The 18175-nt window shown below is 42.0% G+C and overlaps 1 protein-coding gene and 20 non-coding genes across 21 annotated transcripts in view; all 21 read right to left on the bottom strand.

The window, feature by feature from the left end:
- alp3 (alkaline phosphatase 3) overlaps positions 1–18175 on the bottom strand; it is a 78731-nt gene that overhangs the window by 56309 nt on the left and 4247 nt on the right. Inside the window, exons 4-9 of the mRNA XM_077566005.1 lie at positions 17822–17996; positions 17281–17453; positions 17061–17201; positions 14676–14745; positions 14112–14246; positions 11812–12003 (exon numbers count right to left, since the gene is read on the bottom strand). Of these exons, the coding sequence (XP_077422131.1) occupies positions 11812–12003; positions 14112–14246; positions 14676–14745; positions 17061–17201; positions 17281–17453; positions 17822–17996 (886 nt within the window). The remainder of the gene's footprint in view (positions 1–11811; positions 12004–14111; positions 14247–14675; positions 14746–17060; positions 17202–17280; positions 17454–17821; positions 17997–18175) is intronic.
- Positions 404–475, bottom strand: trnae-cuc (transfer RNA glutamic acid (anticodon CUC)). The gene has a single exon. It is a non-coding gene; the product is annotated as a tRNA-Glu (tRNA).
- trnae-uuc (transfer RNA glutamic acid (anticodon UUC)) lies at positions 684–755 on the bottom strand. The gene has a single exon. It is a non-coding gene; the product is annotated as a tRNA-Glu (tRNA).
- Positions 964–1035, bottom strand: trnae-cuc (transfer RNA glutamic acid (anticodon CUC)). The gene has a single exon. It is a non-coding gene; the product is annotated as a tRNA-Glu (tRNA).
- trnae-uuc (transfer RNA glutamic acid (anticodon UUC)) lies at positions 1244–1315 on the bottom strand. Its single transcript has one exon. It is a non-coding gene; the product is annotated as a tRNA-Glu (tRNA).
- Positions 1524–1595, bottom strand: trnae-cuc (transfer RNA glutamic acid (anticodon CUC)). The gene has a single exon. It is a non-coding gene; the product is annotated as a tRNA-Glu (tRNA).
- Positions 2083–2154, bottom strand: trnae-cuc (transfer RNA glutamic acid (anticodon CUC)). The gene has a single exon. It is a non-coding gene; the product is annotated as a tRNA-Glu (tRNA).
- trnae-cuc (transfer RNA glutamic acid (anticodon CUC)) lies at positions 2363–2434 on the bottom strand. The gene has a single exon. It is a non-coding gene; the product is annotated as a tRNA-Glu (tRNA).
- trnae-cuc (transfer RNA glutamic acid (anticodon CUC)) lies at positions 2923–2994 on the bottom strand. Its single transcript has one exon. It is a non-coding gene; the product is annotated as a tRNA-Glu (tRNA).
- trnae-uuc (transfer RNA glutamic acid (anticodon UUC)) lies at positions 3203–3274 on the bottom strand. Its single transcript has one exon. It is a non-coding gene; the product is annotated as a tRNA-Glu (tRNA).
- Positions 3483–3554, bottom strand: trnae-cuc (transfer RNA glutamic acid (anticodon CUC)). The gene has a single exon. It is a non-coding gene; the product is annotated as a tRNA-Glu (tRNA).
- trnae-uuc (transfer RNA glutamic acid (anticodon UUC)) lies at positions 3763–3834 on the bottom strand. The gene has a single exon. It is a non-coding gene; the product is annotated as a tRNA-Glu (tRNA).
- trnae-cuc (transfer RNA glutamic acid (anticodon CUC)) lies at positions 4603–4674 on the bottom strand. The gene has a single exon. It is a non-coding gene; the product is annotated as a tRNA-Glu (tRNA).
- trnae-uuc (transfer RNA glutamic acid (anticodon UUC)) lies at positions 4883–4954 on the bottom strand. Its single transcript has one exon. It is a non-coding gene; the product is annotated as a tRNA-Glu (tRNA).
- trnae-cuc (transfer RNA glutamic acid (anticodon CUC)) lies at positions 5164–5235 on the bottom strand. Its single transcript has one exon. It is a non-coding gene; the product is annotated as a tRNA-Glu (tRNA).
- Positions 6546–6617, bottom strand: trnae-uuc (transfer RNA glutamic acid (anticodon UUC)). The gene has a single exon. It is a non-coding gene; the product is annotated as a tRNA-Glu (tRNA).
- On the bottom strand, positions 7105–7176 carry trnae-cuc (transfer RNA glutamic acid (anticodon CUC)). Its single transcript has one exon. It is a non-coding gene; the product is annotated as a tRNA-Glu (tRNA).
- Positions 7384–7455, bottom strand: trnae-uuc (transfer RNA glutamic acid (anticodon UUC)). Its single transcript has one exon. It is a non-coding gene; the product is annotated as a tRNA-Glu (tRNA).
- trnae-cuc (transfer RNA glutamic acid (anticodon CUC)) lies at positions 8224–8295 on the bottom strand. The gene has a single exon. It is a non-coding gene; the product is annotated as a tRNA-Glu (tRNA).
- On the bottom strand, positions 8504–8575 carry trnae-uuc (transfer RNA glutamic acid (anticodon UUC)). The gene has a single exon. It is a non-coding gene; the product is annotated as a tRNA-Glu (tRNA).
- On the bottom strand, positions 9343–9414 carry trnae-cuc (transfer RNA glutamic acid (anticodon CUC)). The gene has a single exon. It is a non-coding gene; the product is annotated as a tRNA-Glu (tRNA).

Raw genomic sequence — 18175 nt, forward strand, 5'->3', positions numbered from 1 at the left:
TGTCTCGATCTTTTTGGCATCGGTAAAATAGATCAACTGGCTACATTCAGGTTTCTGGTTGTTAAGGACATTGTCAGCGAGCATTAAAGACAAACTGGCGAAAGACCCTTCAATAATTCCAAGTTCCCTGACCGGGAATCAAAACCAGGCCGAGGCAGTGAGAGTGCCAATTCCTAGCCAGTAGACCTTCAGGGATGAATAACACTGTCTTCTGGACACGGCTAACACAGCACAGTATAGGAAAAAGCAGGTAGCTGAGGCAGAAAAACTTCATGGCCTTGTGTCGATCTTTTTGGCATTGGTGAAGTCGATGAAGTGACAAAATACAGGTTTCTGTTTTTTTTAGGACAATGTCAGCAAGCATTTAAGACCAACTGGCGAAACACCCTTCAATATTTCCCAGTTCCCTGACCGGGAATCGAACCCGGGCCGCGGCAGTGAGAGTGCCGAATCCTAGCCACTAGACCACCAGGGATGACAAACACGGTATTCTGGACACGGCTAACATAGCACAGCATATGAACCAGCAGGTCACTGAGACAGAAAAAAGTTCATGGCCTTGTCTCGATCTTTTTGGCATCGGTAAAATAGATCAACTGACAACATTCAGGTTTCTGGTTGTTCAGGACATTGTCAGCAAGCATTAAAGATAAACTGGCGAAACACCCTTCAATATTTCCAAGTTCCCTGACCGGGAATCGAACCCGGGCCACAGCAGTGAAAGTGCTGAATCCTAGCCACTAGACCACCAGGGATGCGAAAAATTGTAGTCTGCACACGGCTAACATAGCACAGTATATGAACAAGCAGGTAGCAGAGTCAGAAAATACTTCATGGCCTTGTCTTGATCTTTTTGGCATTGGTGAAGGAGATCAACTGACAACATTCAGCTTTCTGGTTGTTAAGGACGTTGTCAGCAAGAATTAAGGACAAACTGGCGAAACACCCATCAATAACTCCAAATTCCCTGACCGGGAATCGAACCCGGGCCGCGGCAGTGAGAGTGCCGAATCCTAGCCACTAGACCACCAGGGATGACAAAAACTGTCTTCTGGACACGGCTAACATAGCACAGTATATGAACAAGCAGATCACTGAGACAGAAAAAAGTACATGGCCTTGTCTCGATCTTTTTGGCATCGGTAAAATAGATCAACTGACAACATTCAGGTTTCTGGTTGTTCAGGACATTGTCAGCAAGCATTAAAAACAAACTGGCAAAAGACCATTGAATTATTCCAAATTCCCTGACTGGGAATCGAACCCGGGCCGCAGCAGTGAAAGTGCCGAATCCTTGCCACTAGACCACCAGGGATGAGAAACATTGTAGTCTGGACACGGCTAACATAGCACAGTATATGAACAAGCAGGTAGCCGAGTCAGAAAATACTTCATGGCCTTGTCTTGAACTTTTTGGCATTGGTGAAGTAGATCAACTGACAACATTCAGCTTTCTGGTTGTTAAGGAGGTTGTCAGCAAGAATTAAGGACAAACTAGCGAAACACCCATCAAAAACTCCAAATTCCCTGACCGGGAATCGAACCCGGGCCGCGGCAGTGAGAGTGCCGAATCCTAGCTACTAGACCACCAGGGATGACGAACACTGTCTTCTGGACACGGCTGACATAGCACAGCATATGAACCAGCAGTCACAGAGGCAGAAAAAAGTTCATGGCCTTGTCTCGATCTTTTTGGCATCGGTAAAATAGATCAACTGGCTACATTCAGGTTTCTGGTTGTTAAGGACTTTGTCAGCGAGCATTAAAGACAAACTGGCGAAAGACCCTTCAATAATTCCAAGTTCCCTGACCGGGAATCAAAACCAGGCCGAGGCAGTGAGAGTGCCAATTCCTAGCCAGTAGACCTTCAGGGATGAATAACACTGTCTTCTGGACACAGCTAACACAGCACAGTATAGGAAAAAGCAGGTAGCTGAGGCAAAAAAACTTCATGGCCTTGTGTCGATCTTTTTGGCATTGGTGAAGTCGATGAACTGACAAAATACAGGTTTCTGTTTTTTTTAGGACAATGTCAGCAAGCATTTAAGACCAACTGGCGAAAAACCCTTCAATATTTCCCAGTTCCCTGACCGGGAATCGAACCCGGGCCGCGGCAGTGAGAGTGCCGAATCCTAGCCACTAGACGACCAGGGACGACAAACACGGTATTCTGGACACGGATAACATAGCACAGCATATGAACCAGCAGGTCACTGAGACAGAAAAAAGTTCATGGCCTTGTCTCGATCTTTTTGGCATCGGTAAAATAGATCAACTGACAACATTCAGGTTTCTGGTTGTTCAGGACATTGTGAGCAAGCATTAAAGATAAACTGGCGAAACACCCTTCAATATTTCTAAGTTCCCTGACCGGGAATCGAACCCAGGCCACGGCAGTGAGAGTGCCGAATCCTAGCCACTAGACCACCAGGGATGACAAACACGGTATTCTGGACACGGCTAACATAGCACAGCATATGAACCAGCAGGTCACTGAGACAGAAAAAAGTTCATGGCCTTGTCTCGATCTTTTTGGCATCGGTAAAATAGATCAACTGGCTACATTCAGGTTTCTGGTTGTTAAGGACATTGTCAGCGAGCATTAAAGACAAACTGGCGAAAGACCCTTCAATAATTCCAAGTTCCCTGACCGGGAATCAAAACCAGGCCGAGGCAGTGAGAGTGCCAATTCCTAGCCAGTAGACCTTCAGGGATGAATAACACTGTCTTCTGGACACGGCTAACACAGCACAGTATAGGAAAAAGCAGGTAGCTGAGGCAGAAAAACTTCATGGCCTTGTGTCGATCTTTTTGGCATTGGTGAAGTCGATGAAGTGACAAAATACAGGTTTCTGTTTTTTTTAGGACAATGTCAGCAAGCATTTAAGACCAACTGGCGAAACACCCTTCAATATTTCCCAGTTCCCTGACCGGGAATCGAACCCAGGCCGCGGCAGTGAGAGTGCCGAATCCTAGCCACTAGACCACCAGGGATGACAAACACGGTATTCTGGACACGGCTAACATAGCACAGCATATGAACCAGCAGGTCACTGAGACAGAAAAAAGTTCATGGCCTTGTCTCGATCTTTTTGGCATCGGTAAAATAGATCAACTGACAACATTCAGGTTTCTGGTTGTTCAGGACATTGTCAGCAAGCATTAAAGATAAACTGGCGAAACACCCTTCAATATTTTCAAGTTCCCTGACCGGGAATCGAACCCGGGCCACAGCAGTGAAAGTGCTGAATCCTAGCCACTAGACCACCAGGGATGCGAAAAATTGTAGTCTGCACACGGCTAACATAGCACAGTATATGAACAAGCAGGTAGCAGAGTCAGAAAATACTTCATGGCCTTGTCTTGATCTTTTTGGCATTGGTGAAGGAGATCAACTGACAACATTCAGCTTTCTGGTTGTTAAGGACGTTGTCAGCAAGAATTAAGGACAAACTGGCGAAACACCCATCAATAACTCCAAATTCCCTGACCGGGAATCGAACACGGGCCGCGGCAGTGAGAGTGCCGAATCCTAGCCACTAGACCACCAGGGATGACAAAAACTGTCTTCTGGACACGGCTAACATAGCACAGTATATGAACAAGCAGATCACTGAGACAGAAAAAAGTTCATGGCCTTGTCTCGATCTTTTTGGCATCGGTAAAATAGATCAACTGACAACATTCAGGTTTCTGGTTGTTCAGGACATTGTCAGCAAGCATTAAAAACAAACTGGCAAAAGACCATTGAATTATTCCAAATTCCCTGACTGGGAATCGAACCCGGGCCGCAGCAGTGAAAGTGCCGAATCCTTGCCACTAGACCACCAGGGATGAGAAACATTGTAGTCTGGACACGGCTAACATAGCACAGTATATGAACAAGCAGGTAGCCGAGTCAGAAAATACTTCATGGCCCTGTCTTGACCTTTTTGGCATTGGTGAAGTAGATCAACTGACAACATTCAGCTTTCTGGTTGTTAAGGAGGTTGTCAGCAAGAATTAAGGACAAACTAGCGAAACACCCATCAAAAACTCCAAATTCCCTGACCGGGAATCGAACCCGGGCCGCGGCAGTGAGAGTGACGAATCCTAGCTACTAGACCACCAGGGATGACGAACACTGTCTTCTGGACACGGCTGACATAGCACAGCATATGAACCAGCAGGTCACAGAGGCAGAAAAAAGTTCATGGCCTTGTCTCGATCTTTTTGGCATCGGTAAAATAGATCAACTGGCTACATTCAGGTTTCTGGTTGTTAAGGACTTTGTCAGCGAGCATTAAAGACAAACTGGCGAAAGACCCTTCAATAATTCCAAGTTCCCTGACTGGGAATCAAAACCAGGCCGAGGCAGTGAGAGTGCCAATTCCTAGCCAGTAGACCTTCAGGGATGAATAACACTGTCTTCTGGACACAGCTAACACAGCACAGTATAGGAAAAAGCAGGTAGCTGAGGCAAAAAAACTTCATGGCCTTGTGTCGATCTTTTTGGCATTGGTGAAGTCGATGAACTGACAAAATACAGGTTTCTGTTTTTTTTAGGACAATGTCAGCAAGCATTTAAGACCAACTGGCGAAACACCCTTCAATATTTCCCAGTTCCCTGACCGGGAATCGAACCCGGGCCGCGGCAGTGAGAGTGCCGAATCCTAGCCACTAGACCACCAGGGATGACAAACACGGTATTCTGGACACGGCTAACATAGCACAGCATATGAACCAGCAGGTCACTGAGACAGAAAAAAGTTCATGGCCTTGTCTCGATCTTTTTGGCATCGGTAAAATAGATCAACTGACAACATTCAGGTTTCTGGTTGTTCAGGACATTGTCAGCAAGCATTAAAGATAAACTGGCGAAACACCCTTCAATATTTCCAAGTTCCCTGACCGGGAATCGAACCCGGGCCACAGCAGTGAAAGTGCTGAATCCTAGCCACTAGACCACCAGGGATGCGAAAAATTGTAGTCTGCACACAGCTAACATAGCACAGTATATGAACAAGCAGGTAGCAGAGTCAGAAAATACTTCATGGCCTTGTCTTGATCTTTTTGGCATTGGTGAAGTAGATCAACTGACAACATTCAGCTTTCTGGTTGTTAAGGACGTTGTCAGCAAGAATTAAGGACAAACTGGCGAAACACCCATCAATAACTGAAAAATTCCCTGACCGGGAATCGAACCCGGGCCGCGGCAGTGAGAGTGCCGAATCCTAGCCACTAGACCACCAGGGATGACAAAAACTGTCTTCTGGACACGGCTAACATAGCACAGTATATGAACAAGCAGGTAGCCAAGTCAGAAAAAAGTTCATGGCCTTGTCTCGATCTTTTTGGCATCGGTAAAATAGATCAACTGACAACATTCAGGTTTCTGGTTGTTAAGGACATTGTCAGCAAGCATTAAAGACAAACTGGCGAAACACCCTTCAATATTTCCAAGTTCCCTGACCGGGAATCGAAAACGGGCCGCGGCAGTGAGAGTGCCGAATACTAGCCACTAGACCACCAAGGATGACAAACACTGTCTTCTGGACACGGCTGACATAGCACAGCATATGAACCAGCAGGTCACAGAGGCAGAAAAAAGTTCATGGCCTTGTCTCGATCTTTTTGGCATCGGTAAAATAGATCAACTGGCAACATTCAGGTTTCTGGTTGTTAAGGACATTGTCAGCGTGCATTAAGGACAAACTGGCGAAACACCCATCAGTAATTCCAAATTTCCTGACCGGGACTCGAACCCGGGCCGCGGCCGTGAGAGTGCCGAATCCTAGTCACTAGACCACCAGGTATGACAAACACTATCTTCTGGACACAGCTAACATTGCACAGCATATGAACCAGCAGGTCACTGAGGCAGAAAAACTTCATGGCCTTGTCTCGATCTTTTTGGCATCGGTAAAATAGATCAACTGACAACTGATAGATATTATAACATTTTTAATAACTTCATTTTATTTTATTAACCATTGTTACACATTATTAACATTTTAATTCTTTATATTAACCTTGTCAAAATGTTTTGTGTCCTGTGCAGAGCAGAGGGTGTTGACTTCGTATAGGCTGACCTTAAGCTGGGACATACTATTTAGTCTAAAAAAAGTTCCTTCTCAGCGCTTTGTGCGAAAACACATTTGGTCCTTGAGAACAGAATCTGTTTTGAACACCCACACCTGACTCTGTTTTCGCCGTCGCTCACGGAAAAGTACCAGAGAGTATGTTTTGTCTACAAATGAAAGAGAGGAGGTCTTTTTAACTATAAGAAACCGTTGTGCACGCGGAAGAGCTACATTTGACGCTCTGAATCCCACCTGTTTAAGTGATGAATTAGAGGCAGTTATTTGTCCAGAGATTCTGTTTTTTATTAAATAATTTTTGCAAAGGTGTATTTTTCTTGCATTAAATCTATCTTCATTTTTGGAACACGCAAAGAGGACATAATAATTTAATCCTCTTTCACAACATTCAGGTTTCTGGTTGTTAAGGACATTGTCAGCGAGCATTAAAGACAAACTGGCGAAAGACCCTTCAATAATTCCAAGTTCCCTGACCGGGAATCGAACCCGGGCCACAGCAGTGAAAGTGCTGAATCCTAGCCACTAGACCACCAGGGATGAGAAACATTGTAGTCTGGACACGGCTAACATAGCACAGCATATGAACCAGCAGGTCAATGAGGCAGAAAAACTTCATGGCCTTGTCTCGATCTTTTTGGCATTGGTAAAATAGATCAACTGACAACATACAGGTTTCTGGTTGTTAAGGACGTTGTCAGCAAGAATTAAGGACAAACTGGCGAAACACCTATCAATAACTCCAAATTCCCTGACCCGGAATCAAACCCGGGCCGCGGCAGTGAGAGAGCCGAATCCTAGCCACTAGACCACCAGGGATGACAAAAACTGTCTTCTGGACACGGCTAACATAGCACAGTATATGAACAAGCAGGTAGCCAAGTCAGAAAAAAGTTCATGGCCTTGTCTCGATCTTTTTGGCATCGGTAAAATTGATCAACTGACAACATTCAGGTTTCTGGTTGTTAAGGACATTGTCAAAAAGCATTAAAGACGAGCTGGCGAAACACCCTTCAATATTTCCAAGTTCCCTGACCGGGAATCGAACCCGGGCCGCGGCAGTGAGAGTGCCGAATCCTAGCCACTAGACCACCATGGATGACGATTACTGTCTTCTGGACACGGCTGACATAGCACAGCATATGAACCAGCAGGTCACAGAGGCAGAAAAAAGTTCATGGCCTTGTCTCGATCTTTTTGGCATCGGTAAAATAGATCAACTGGCAAATTCAGGTTTCTGGTTGTTAAGGACATTGTCAGCGAGCATTAAAGATAAACTGGCGAAACACCCTTCAACATTTCCAAGTTCCCTGACCGGGAATCGAACCCGGGCCACAGCAGTGAAAGTGCTGAATCCTAGCCACTAGACCACCAGGGATGCCAAACATTGTACTCTGCACACGGCTAACATAGCACAGTATATGAACAAGCAGGTAGCCGAGTCAGAAAAAACTTCATAGCCTTGTCTTGATCTTTTTGGCATTGGTGAAGTAGATCAACTGACAACATACAGCTTTCTGGTTGTTAAGGACGTTGTCATTAAGAATTAAGGAGAAACTGGTGAAACACCCATCAATAATTCCAAATTCCCTGACCGTGAATCAAACCCGGGCCGCAACAGTGAAAGTGCCGAATCCTTGCCACTAGACCACCAGGGATGAGAAACATTGTAGTCTGGACACGGCTAACATAGCACAGTATATGAACAAGCAGGTAGCCGAGTCAGAAAATACTTCATGGCCTTGTCTTGATCTTTTTGGCATTGGTGAAGTAGATCAACTGACAACATTCAGCTTTCTGGATGTTAAGGACGTTGTCAGCAAGCATTAAGGACAAACTGGCGAAACACCCATCAATAATTCCAAATTCCCTGACCGGGAATCGAACCCGGGCCGCGGCAGTGAGAGTGGTGAATCCTAGCCACTAGACCACCAGGGATGACAAAAAGTGTCTTCTGGACACGGCTAACATAGCACAGTATATGAACAAGCAGGTAGCCGAGTCAGAAAAAAGTTCATGGCCTTGTCTCGATCGTTTTGGCATCGGTAAAATAAATCAACTGACAACATTCAGGTTTCTGGTTGTTAAGGACATTGTCAGCAAGCATTAAAGACAAACTGGCAAAACACCCTTTAATATTTCCAAGTTCCCTGACCAGGAATCGAACCCAGGCCGCGGCAGTGAGAGTGCCGAATCCTAGCCACTAGACCACCAGGGATGACAAACACTGTCTTCTGGACACGGCTAACATAGCACAGCATATGAACCAGCAGGTCACAGAGGCAGAAAAAAGTTCATGGCCTTGTCTTGATCTTTTTGGCATCGGTAAAATAGATCAACTGACAACATTCAGGTTTCTGGTTGTTAAGGACATTGTTAGCAAGCATTAAAGACAAACTGGCGAAAGACCCTTCAATTATTCCAAATTCCCTGACCGGGAATCAAACCCGGGCCGCAGCAGTGAAAGTGCTGAATCCTAGCCACTAGACCACCAGGGATGCGAAAAATTGTAGTCTGCACACGGCTAACATAGCACAGTATATGAACAAGCAGGTAGCCGAGTCAGAAAAAACTTCATAGCCTTGTCTTGATCTTTTTGGCATTGGTGAAGTAGATCAACTGACAACATACAGCTTTCTGGTTGTTAAGGACGTTGTCATTAAGAATTAAGGAGAAACTGGCGAAACACCCATCAATAATTCCAAATTCCCTGACCGGGAATCGAACCCGGGCCGCGGCAGTGAGAGTGGCGAATGCTAGCCACTAGACCACCAGGGATGACAAAAACTGTCTTCTGGACACGGCTAACATAGCACAGTATATGAACAAGCAGGTAGCCGAGTCAGAAAAAAGTTCATGGCCTTGTCTCGATCTTTTTGGCATCGGTAAAATAAATCAACTGACAACATTCAGGTTTCTGGTTGTTAAGGACATTGTCAGCAAGCATTAAAGACAAACTGGCGAAACACCCTTCAATATTTCCAAATTCCCTGACCGAGAATCGAACCCGGGCCGCGGCAGTGAGAGTGCCGAATACTAGCCACTAGACCACCAGGGATGACAAACACTGTCTTCTGGACACGGCTGACATAGCACAGCGTATGAACCAGCAGGTAGCAGAGGCAGAAATAACTTCAAGGCCCTGTCTAAATGTTTATGGCATTGGTGAAGTAGATCAACTGAATAAATACAGGTTTCTGGTTTTTAGGACAGTGTCATTAAGCATTAAAGACAAACTGGCGAAACACCCTTTAATATTTCCAAGTTCCCTGACCGGGAATTGAACCCGGGCCGCGGCAGTGAGAGTGCCGAATCCTAGCCACTAGACCACCAGGGATGACAAACACTGTCTTCTGGGCACGGCTGACATAGCACAGCATATGAACCAGCAGGTCACAGAGGCAGAAATAACTTCAAGGCCCTGTCTAAATCTTTTTGGCATTGGTGAAGTAGATCAACTGACAAAATACATGTTTCTGTTTTTTAGGACATTGTCCGCAAGCATTAAAGACAAACTGGCGAAAGACCCTTCAATTATTCCAAATTCCCTGACCGGGAATCGAACACGCGCCGCAGCAGTGAAAGTGTAGAATCCTAGCCACTAGACCACCAGTGATGAGAAACACTGTATTCTGGACACGGCTAACATAGCACAGTAGATGAACATGCAGCAGGGATGTGATTTGACCAAAGTGAAATTATCTGAAAATTTAGCCGGGGGTCTGGGGGCCGCTGGCACCCAGCTAGGTCCAGGGCAGTGCCCAGTGGGAGGGGGGGGGGGAGCATGAACAAATAATTATATCATGACCAAATGAAAAGTAACTCATATTAGAGCATACCACAAATGTCTTTGTTATAGCAGAAGATGTTATCTGTCGGAGTCATGTGCATACACAATGAACTACTAAAAAAAAAATAAATAAATAAAACAAAAACAAAAAAATAATAATAATAATAAACGATTTTTTTTTTTTGGGGGGGGGGCGATAAAAAAAGCGGAATTCCGCGAATTAGCGGAAAAATCACATCCCTGATGCAGGTAGCCGAGTCAGAAAAAACTTCGATCAACGGAGTGAGAGTGCCGAATCCTAACCACTAGAATACCAGGGATGACAAACACTGTCTTCTGGAGATGGCTAACATAGAACAGCATATGGACCAGGACAATGTTCAGGACAATGTCAGCGAGCATTAAAGACAAACTGGTAAAACAAAAAAAAAAACTTTAATACTTCTGAATTCCCTGACCGGGAATCAAATCTATGCCATAGGAGTGAGAGCTGAATTCTAACCACTAAGCCACGTGGGACAACAAACATATATTTTTGGACACAGCTAACGTAGCACAATATATAACCAAGCAACCAGGTACATGAGGCAGAAAAAACGTTATGACCTTGTCTTAATCTTTTTGGCATCCGCAAAATAGCTACTTACAACATACAGGTTTCTGGTTGTTAAGGACAATGTCAGCAAGGATTAAAGACAAACTGGCAAAACGACCTTCAATACTTCTGATTTCCCTGACCGGGAATCGAACCCCGGCCGCGGCAATAAAAGTGCAGAATCCTAGCCACTAGAGATGAAAAAACACTGTCTTCTCGACACAACTAAAACGGCACAGTATATGAACAAGCAGGTAGCCGAGTCAGAAAAAACTTTATGGCCTTGTCTCTATCTTTTTGTTATTGGTGAAATAGCTCAACTGACAACATACAGGTTTTTGGTTGTTAAGGACAATGTCAGCGAGCCTTAAAGACAAGCTGACTGACGAAACAACCCTGAGTTCTTCTGTGGAAGTCAACCTTAACATTTCTTGACAACAAAATGTTATATGTGACGTAACTAATCTAAATACGACATATTGTTTAATATTACATTTGTGGAATATGAGTTATGCAGCCGTTTTTATTCATCTCAGGGGGCGGCCATTTTGCCACTTGCTGTCGACTGAAAATGACATCAGGGTTGATCAGGGCTCAGACAACGACCAATCACAACTGACCTGTTTACTGAGGCTGAGCTGTGATTGGTTGTTACCTGAGACCTAAGCAACTGTGATGTCATTTTCACTCGACAGTAAGTGACAAAATGGCCACCTTCTGATATTGATTAAAAACTGCTCAACTCATATTCCTGCCAGCGCTTGATACCCTGTATTTGAGGAATGACTTCAAACAAGCCACACCATTTGTGTCATCTGAATATAATTACCCTAACTTCTATACCTTCATTTGTGCTGTTCTCCAACTTAAATGGCATTCATTAACTTTTCCCCTTCACCAATCCAATGAATCCTCACTCACAAAATCAAGAAAAAAGATTAAAAGTATGATGCTTGGCAGCATTGGGGAAGCTCCAAGAGGAGATTAACAAGTGAGGAGGGCTGATGGAGTGAGTTGAGCCAAGAGAACATCATGTAAAGAAAGACATTCATGGCCACAGAAAAGTGGAGAGAAGGCAAGAGAGGGTAAGAGAAATTGCACGACTTCAATAGAAAGGCTGCTGGCTATATGTTGTAATTGAAGGGTGTACAAACCAGAGGAAATGTCAAGCGACTGAAGACAACCACTAGCAGGCAATGCAATGAGTGCCATCACACACACACACAGACAATAATTAGCAAATGTCACCTTAGGTTACTCTCAGTAAAGTGCTTCGAGGGTTTGTGCTTTCTCTGCTTCCCACACGGACAACATCATTCATCTTCAGCACTCCTCACTCTTAAAATTACCCAGAATACTTTGTCCTCGGAATGGGTATCCATTGAAGGTGAACGGGTGGGAATGGTCAGCCATCACTATCGTGAGCGTTTCCTGCTCGCTGGTGAGTTCCAAGCCCTTGGCAATGGCGTAGTCCAACGCCACCGCCTCGTGAAGCGCCATGTAAGCTCGGCCATCGTGATGGGCCTGGTCGATGCGGCCCCCTGACAACACAAACAGATAAAGGTCATCAACTTGATGCCAACACGGATTTGCTCTCTGAATGTACTGTGAGCAAAATACTAAAGACGGCAATTATTGTTGTTCAAGCAGGATGAAATCAAATGTTCTACTGCTGTGCTGTGTTAAAGGAACTATTTTAAAATTGTGTGTAAGCGATGCAGATGCATGTTAAGATATGTGGAAATTTGACACTTCAGAAGTTTTGGAAAACTTCATTTACTGTAGAAAGCAATACAGAGTTAATTATTTGTTTAAGTGTTCATTTAACTTTTTAAGAAATGCTGATGAACCTGAGAGTTCCCTGAACTTTTACTTAGAATTTTAAAACAAAGATGTAGATTGTCTGAGATAAAAACAAAAAACATTTTGCAAATGTGAAATGAATAAACACATGCTTAAAAAACTTTTAACAAAGTTTGGTTTGTGTATTTTTTTTATCAATTTTGCTGCCATTTTTTGCTTTTAATGAAAGTGAATATCGGCTTCAAATATTAGTTATCAGCCTCCTTGACGACTAATAATCGGTATCGGTATCAGCCCTGAAAAAAACATATCAGTCTATCTCTAATTCAGAGTCACAGTCACACAATTAGACACTTCAGAGTTTTCAATTAATGTGAATATTTTCACACATCCTGCTTTTGAGTTATTTGTAAAAATAAAATAAAATAAAAAGTTTAAAATATATACATTTCGTTTCACTTCAAGATTGTGTCCCACTTGGTGTTGAATCCTCACCCCAAAAATATATCCAAATTTAAATTTTTATATTTGAAGCCTAAAATGTGACAAAAGGCCAAAAGTTCAAGGGTGGCTGTGACACTTTTGTAAGTCTCTTTGTTGTTATCAAGATGCTGCACTGCATCATAGCATAAGGTAGTCCTATCATTTTATTGACATGAGAAAGGTCATGATTTAAAAATAATAATACTAATAATAATCCATTACGATGCAGTGCATTTCTTAGCCTCGAAATATCATAAACATATTGTTACATTAACTCATTCACTCCCAGCAATTTTCACTGAAGTAATTCCTTTCACTCATGGCTGTTTTGCTGGATTTTGACTGATTTTGCAAGCCCCACAGAATATTGTATTCTATTGCTATAAAACCTACCAAAAGAAAGATTAAAGTCTCTTCTTTCATCAGGAAAAAAATAATAATCTATTTTCGTTTTGCAGCAATTAGCATTAGAATATAGCAAAATTTCATTATGATTCCCAAATCTATTTAGAAATGTGAGTAAATTACCTTTTTTTCATCATGGCCCTGATTGATATATTTTGCTCTGCTGCCACCTGCTGGCCGTTTGTGTAATAACTACAATTTCTTCAACCGTTCTTTGCAGTTGAGAGGCTGCATCAAAGCCTTCTGTATGCTCTAGCATTAAAAAAAAAACGTATACATTTGTCTTTGGGACACTTCAAACATTTGAAATGGTTGTTTGGCAGCAATATGTGTGTGTGTGTATTTTACCAAGTAAATTAAAGTTGAATTTTGATTTTCATTTGTCTTTTTTTTTTTACAACTCACTCAAAACTTGTATCTCAATTTCTCATAACAAATATGAGAGTACCAGCTGAACTGTTGCTTCTATTTATACACCGGCTTGATATTTTCAAGAAATTGCCAAGACTGAGTAGCACCATGAAGTCCCCAAGTGCCCGTGTCAGATTAAAGAAGAGTTGGATTAGACTTGGAGATGCTTCCGTGAAATGCACACAGTCATTGAGCGCACACACACACGCACACGCACATGCACACGCGCGCACACACACTGTCATATGTTGCAACAACTTCATTGAATTGAATGCAAATTGTCTAATCACAGGTACAATTTAATACTAACATAGACAGATTCAGGGGGTTGTGCACAAAAAAGACCACCATAATGGTTCTCATATATAAATGCAAAACCATATTGATGTTTTAGCAAACATCCATTACAGTGAGGCCCTTTGTGATGATTAAAGGATCAATTGATCCAGCAGGTGCAAACACATGCCATCTCCTATTTTTAGCACACTCCTTGGGGATGACATTATTCAACCTTTGTCTGCCTGATGAAATCGTGGGATGCCCTCACCTTCCACTAAAAGGAAGAAGCCTTTTGGGTTTTTCCTGAGGATGCGGATGGCTTTTTCGGTGGTCTCGACGATGGATGGGTCCATGTTGGGGTCCCTCTCAGCTTCATATCGCAGATCACCTGGTTCAAACAGAGCTGAGGGAGAAGAGAAGCAGACCAACAGGACAATACAGTCAATGGAGGCTAAAACAGACGAAAATTGAAGAGCAGCTCCAAATCTCTCTCTCACAAACGACAGATCAGCCAGCATGGCTCAAATGACCTCCTTCACACACATTGACGTTTCAAGATGTCACTGATAGCAAAAAGTAAATGGAGCTGTTTTGGATCATACATCTGTGAGAAATGCCTTAATATTTATTGTATGGGACTAACTGTCTTTGGCACTAAACCTGGCAAGGCTATCGGTAACAAGATGGACCGAGTGAGTTTGTTAATTTGTTCAGCTAGTAGTCTAATGACTTTCTATTTAAAAAGAGGAATAAAATAGACTAATGTTTTAATTTTCCCCTCTGCTGAACAGAAAGGAAGTAAAATCCAAATATTGTAAACAAAAACACTCACCCATGAGGTAATCTGTGGTTTCAGGGTCAACAGCATCAAAATCCTTTTTATTCCAAACATAATGGGCTACCTATGGTATGAACACACACACACACACACACACACACACACACACACACACACACACACACAACAGGCCATTCTGAACTGCTTTAGTCACGTTCTGTCACATCACTTTTGTAGCCAATAAAAACTAAGAATAACATTTTGAATGCATGTGATGTCAGGTATGTCATTACACAAGTCCTGCACAGTGAGTATTCAGCCTATTTCTTTAAATATCTAATAAATATCGTATATCTTGAATTGGATATCTACTTATGAGCCAGTAAAAAGGCAAAGCATAACTTCTATGTGAATTTCAAAACTCATACGTTAGAATCAGGGTCATATTGCACTTTTATACTGTATTATAGGGGTGTCAGTCAATATTTTTTTTAAATTGTAATTAATCACATGATTTCAATAATTAATTCATGATTAATCGCAAATTAATCACACATATCTATTCTAAATACAATAAAACAAAATGTACAATACTTTTCCCCCAATTGTTCACTCTAAAAGTGGAAAAACATGTTAACCTAATACAAATATAGTTGTATCTATTAGTTCATTAATAAAGTAATTTCATAATAATTCCTAAAGATATTTGAAGTTCAAATTAAAAAGTTGTACTGTACTGTAAAAAAGAAAAAAACACAAAAAAAAACGTGTGAGACATTGATTTGTGATGAGGTCATTTTTCTGCCAGTAGATGGCATTTAATGTTGGACATTGATGACAACATAGTGCAAGGGGCGGACGTTAATCACGTGTTAAAAACATTTGTGGCGTTAAAGGAACTTTAAATTAGCTTGGTATTAACACACTTATTTTGACATCCCTATTCTGTATTATAATTCAGGTGAAATCCCAAAAATGCGTAGATGAATGATTCGATGAATAAATCTTTTGAACGGTTATTTTTAATGAACTGATTCTAAGGATTCAGTTCACTTAAAAGAACTGTCATGCCCATCACTACCTCTCATTAATATTAGAAAATGGCGCTCAAAGGGGGGCGTGGCCTGGAGGACTGTTGGGCTTGCAAATGGGGAGAGGGTTTGGCATGGTCTGGCTGTGATTGACAGCAGCAGTGAAAACTGCAACCTAATTCATTTCTATACTACAAGTTAAGGCTAAATAAACTGACTAAATGCTATGCTAATAATTCACTAACTGAAAATTGATCTAAAGATGTTCGCAAACGCTACTATTCCAACTCGCTAAAGAGGCGTGTAAGAGACTGAGCTGATGGGTGGCAGAGCGACTATGTCAGTTTCAGGGAAGTGACGTGGATAGTCCTTGCTCGTCCGAGGGGAGGACAAACAGCCAAATTGTGTTTATCCCAGTGTTTAACTGGAAGATGGTGGTTTTTGTCCCAAATCCAAGCTTTCAACAAACATGCACAAAAATGTCAAAGTATTGACCAGGTCATGTGGAAAGCATTAGAAGACACCTGTTTATACAGTTTATCAGAAAAAAAAATAAAATAAAAAAATGATTGAAATAAAATAAAAATAAAATAGAAATTTATTTAACCCTATAACGCAATAAATATTAAATACAAGACATTTTGAGCCCTCTATTTCAAGAGTATAATTTTTTTTTTTGCCCCATTAAAACCCTGACGTATATGATCTAACACATGCATTGCACAGATAATCCATTAGAGGGCAGTATCACCCAGCTGATGGCTTTTTCAGCGACCTTGCAAGATCGCCCTGATTGAGAAAGGAGAGACACTTACATTTGTTAAAAATGGGAAATGTTCTTTTAGAAATACTAATATGTTTGATATTTCTGTTTATTATTATATTTTTGACAATTTAAATGTACAGATTTAGAGCATTGTAACCTGATGTATCAAATATGACACAAATCAAGTCATAGGTGGAAGATTGATTTTCCCCAAAAAATGTTTTTTCAAAAGGACCAAAAAATACTCTATTTACAAAGAATCCAAATTTTCTCTCATATATTTCATGGTTAAGTCTTTAAAGGATTAATTTGGTGTGTTGCCACAATTTACCAGAATGGAATTATTCCACACATGACTCAGTTTACACTCTGCCATTGTGTGACTGAAATAAAAGCTAGGTGCCACCAGCAGTGTATCATTTAGACAATTTCTCTGTTATTCTTTCTCACTTTGTTCCTGATAATTACAGTTTACATTATAATCATTTTAATTACTTTAAATGAACTTTGAGTTGCTTTTGAGTTTAGTTTTAAACATTACCTCAAATGGTCAAAAGTAGCAATATTTTGATTTGAGAATCAATTTTAAAGCATGAAGAGCTGGTATTGGCTTTATCGCTAACAGACACACTGATAAATTACCTTTCCTATTTTCTGGTTCTGCCATTCACTGATCAGGTTGCGTTTGTCTTGCCTTTTACCCCTGGATGAAAAGTCTCCGGGGTATTCCGGGTCCTTGGTACCCCTGGGGGTCATGTACTTTCTCCCACCACCAATGATCACCTGCGAGATATAAACACTCCATTAAGTGAGATATCATGTCACTAACGAAAATGTTATGAAATAATAGTCTCCCTCTCACATTAATGTCTGTGTTATTGAGCAGCTGAGATGCAATGTCAGTACAGCCGTCCCTCTTGGCGCTGGCGGGCATGTCGGCGTCACTGTACCACTTCCTGCTGGCGCTGTGGGCGTAGCTGGTGGCTGGCGTAGCGTGCTGGACCCGTGTGGTTGTCACAATGCCGACAGACTTGCCTGGAAATATTGAGTAACTTACTAACTAGCGTCATTTGCTCTTTTTTGACGACTTCACCCACGTTAGCAATGCTAATGCTAGGATTCCCATTGTAGGTTAGCATTAAGATAGTGGATTTTAATTATATGCTAAATGAACATTTATGGTACATGCAGTGAGTGTGCATTTCATACTGGACTGTCTTTTGATAAATTGATCCATAAATAGTGCTGTGCAAGGGTGTGTTTGTTATAAGATATGTAATGCTGATAGCATGGTAACATAATAAGAATCGAGGTGTCATCATGTAACCTGTAAACCCCACAACATTTGAATTTAAGCATATCTCTTCTAGTTCTCAATCATGACATTGTCTTAGTATCCTCACCTGCATCTTTGGCCCACTTCAGGATGGATGTGACTTCATTGCCCTTCTGACTCTTACAAACGCCATTTCGAGCTGCAGCGCTGACGCCGATGGTGTTCAGGTTGGTTTTGACCCCGCACAGATAAGCAGTGGCTGTGGCAGCACTATCTGCAATCTGGAAGTCCACGCTGTAGGTCTGCACAAAGCACAAGAAGCAGCTTTCATCTAATGGACTGACAGTCAATGTTTTTGCCTGTGCTCGAGACAGCATACTGCGGACAAGTAAAACCCAAACTGATCTTGGTTCTGCATCATATCCAATAAACATTTTTTTAACAGTTGACCACTAGATGTTGCCAAATAATAGAATACAGC

This window comes from Vanacampus margaritifer, chromosome 5 (assembly GCF_051991255.1).
Source record: "Vanacampus margaritifer isolate UIUO_Vmar chromosome 5, RoL_Vmar_1.0, whole genome shotgun sequence".
Classification (NCBI taxonomy): Eukaryota; Metazoa; Chordata; class Actinopteri; order Syngnathiformes; family Syngnathidae; genus Vanacampus; species Vanacampus margaritifer.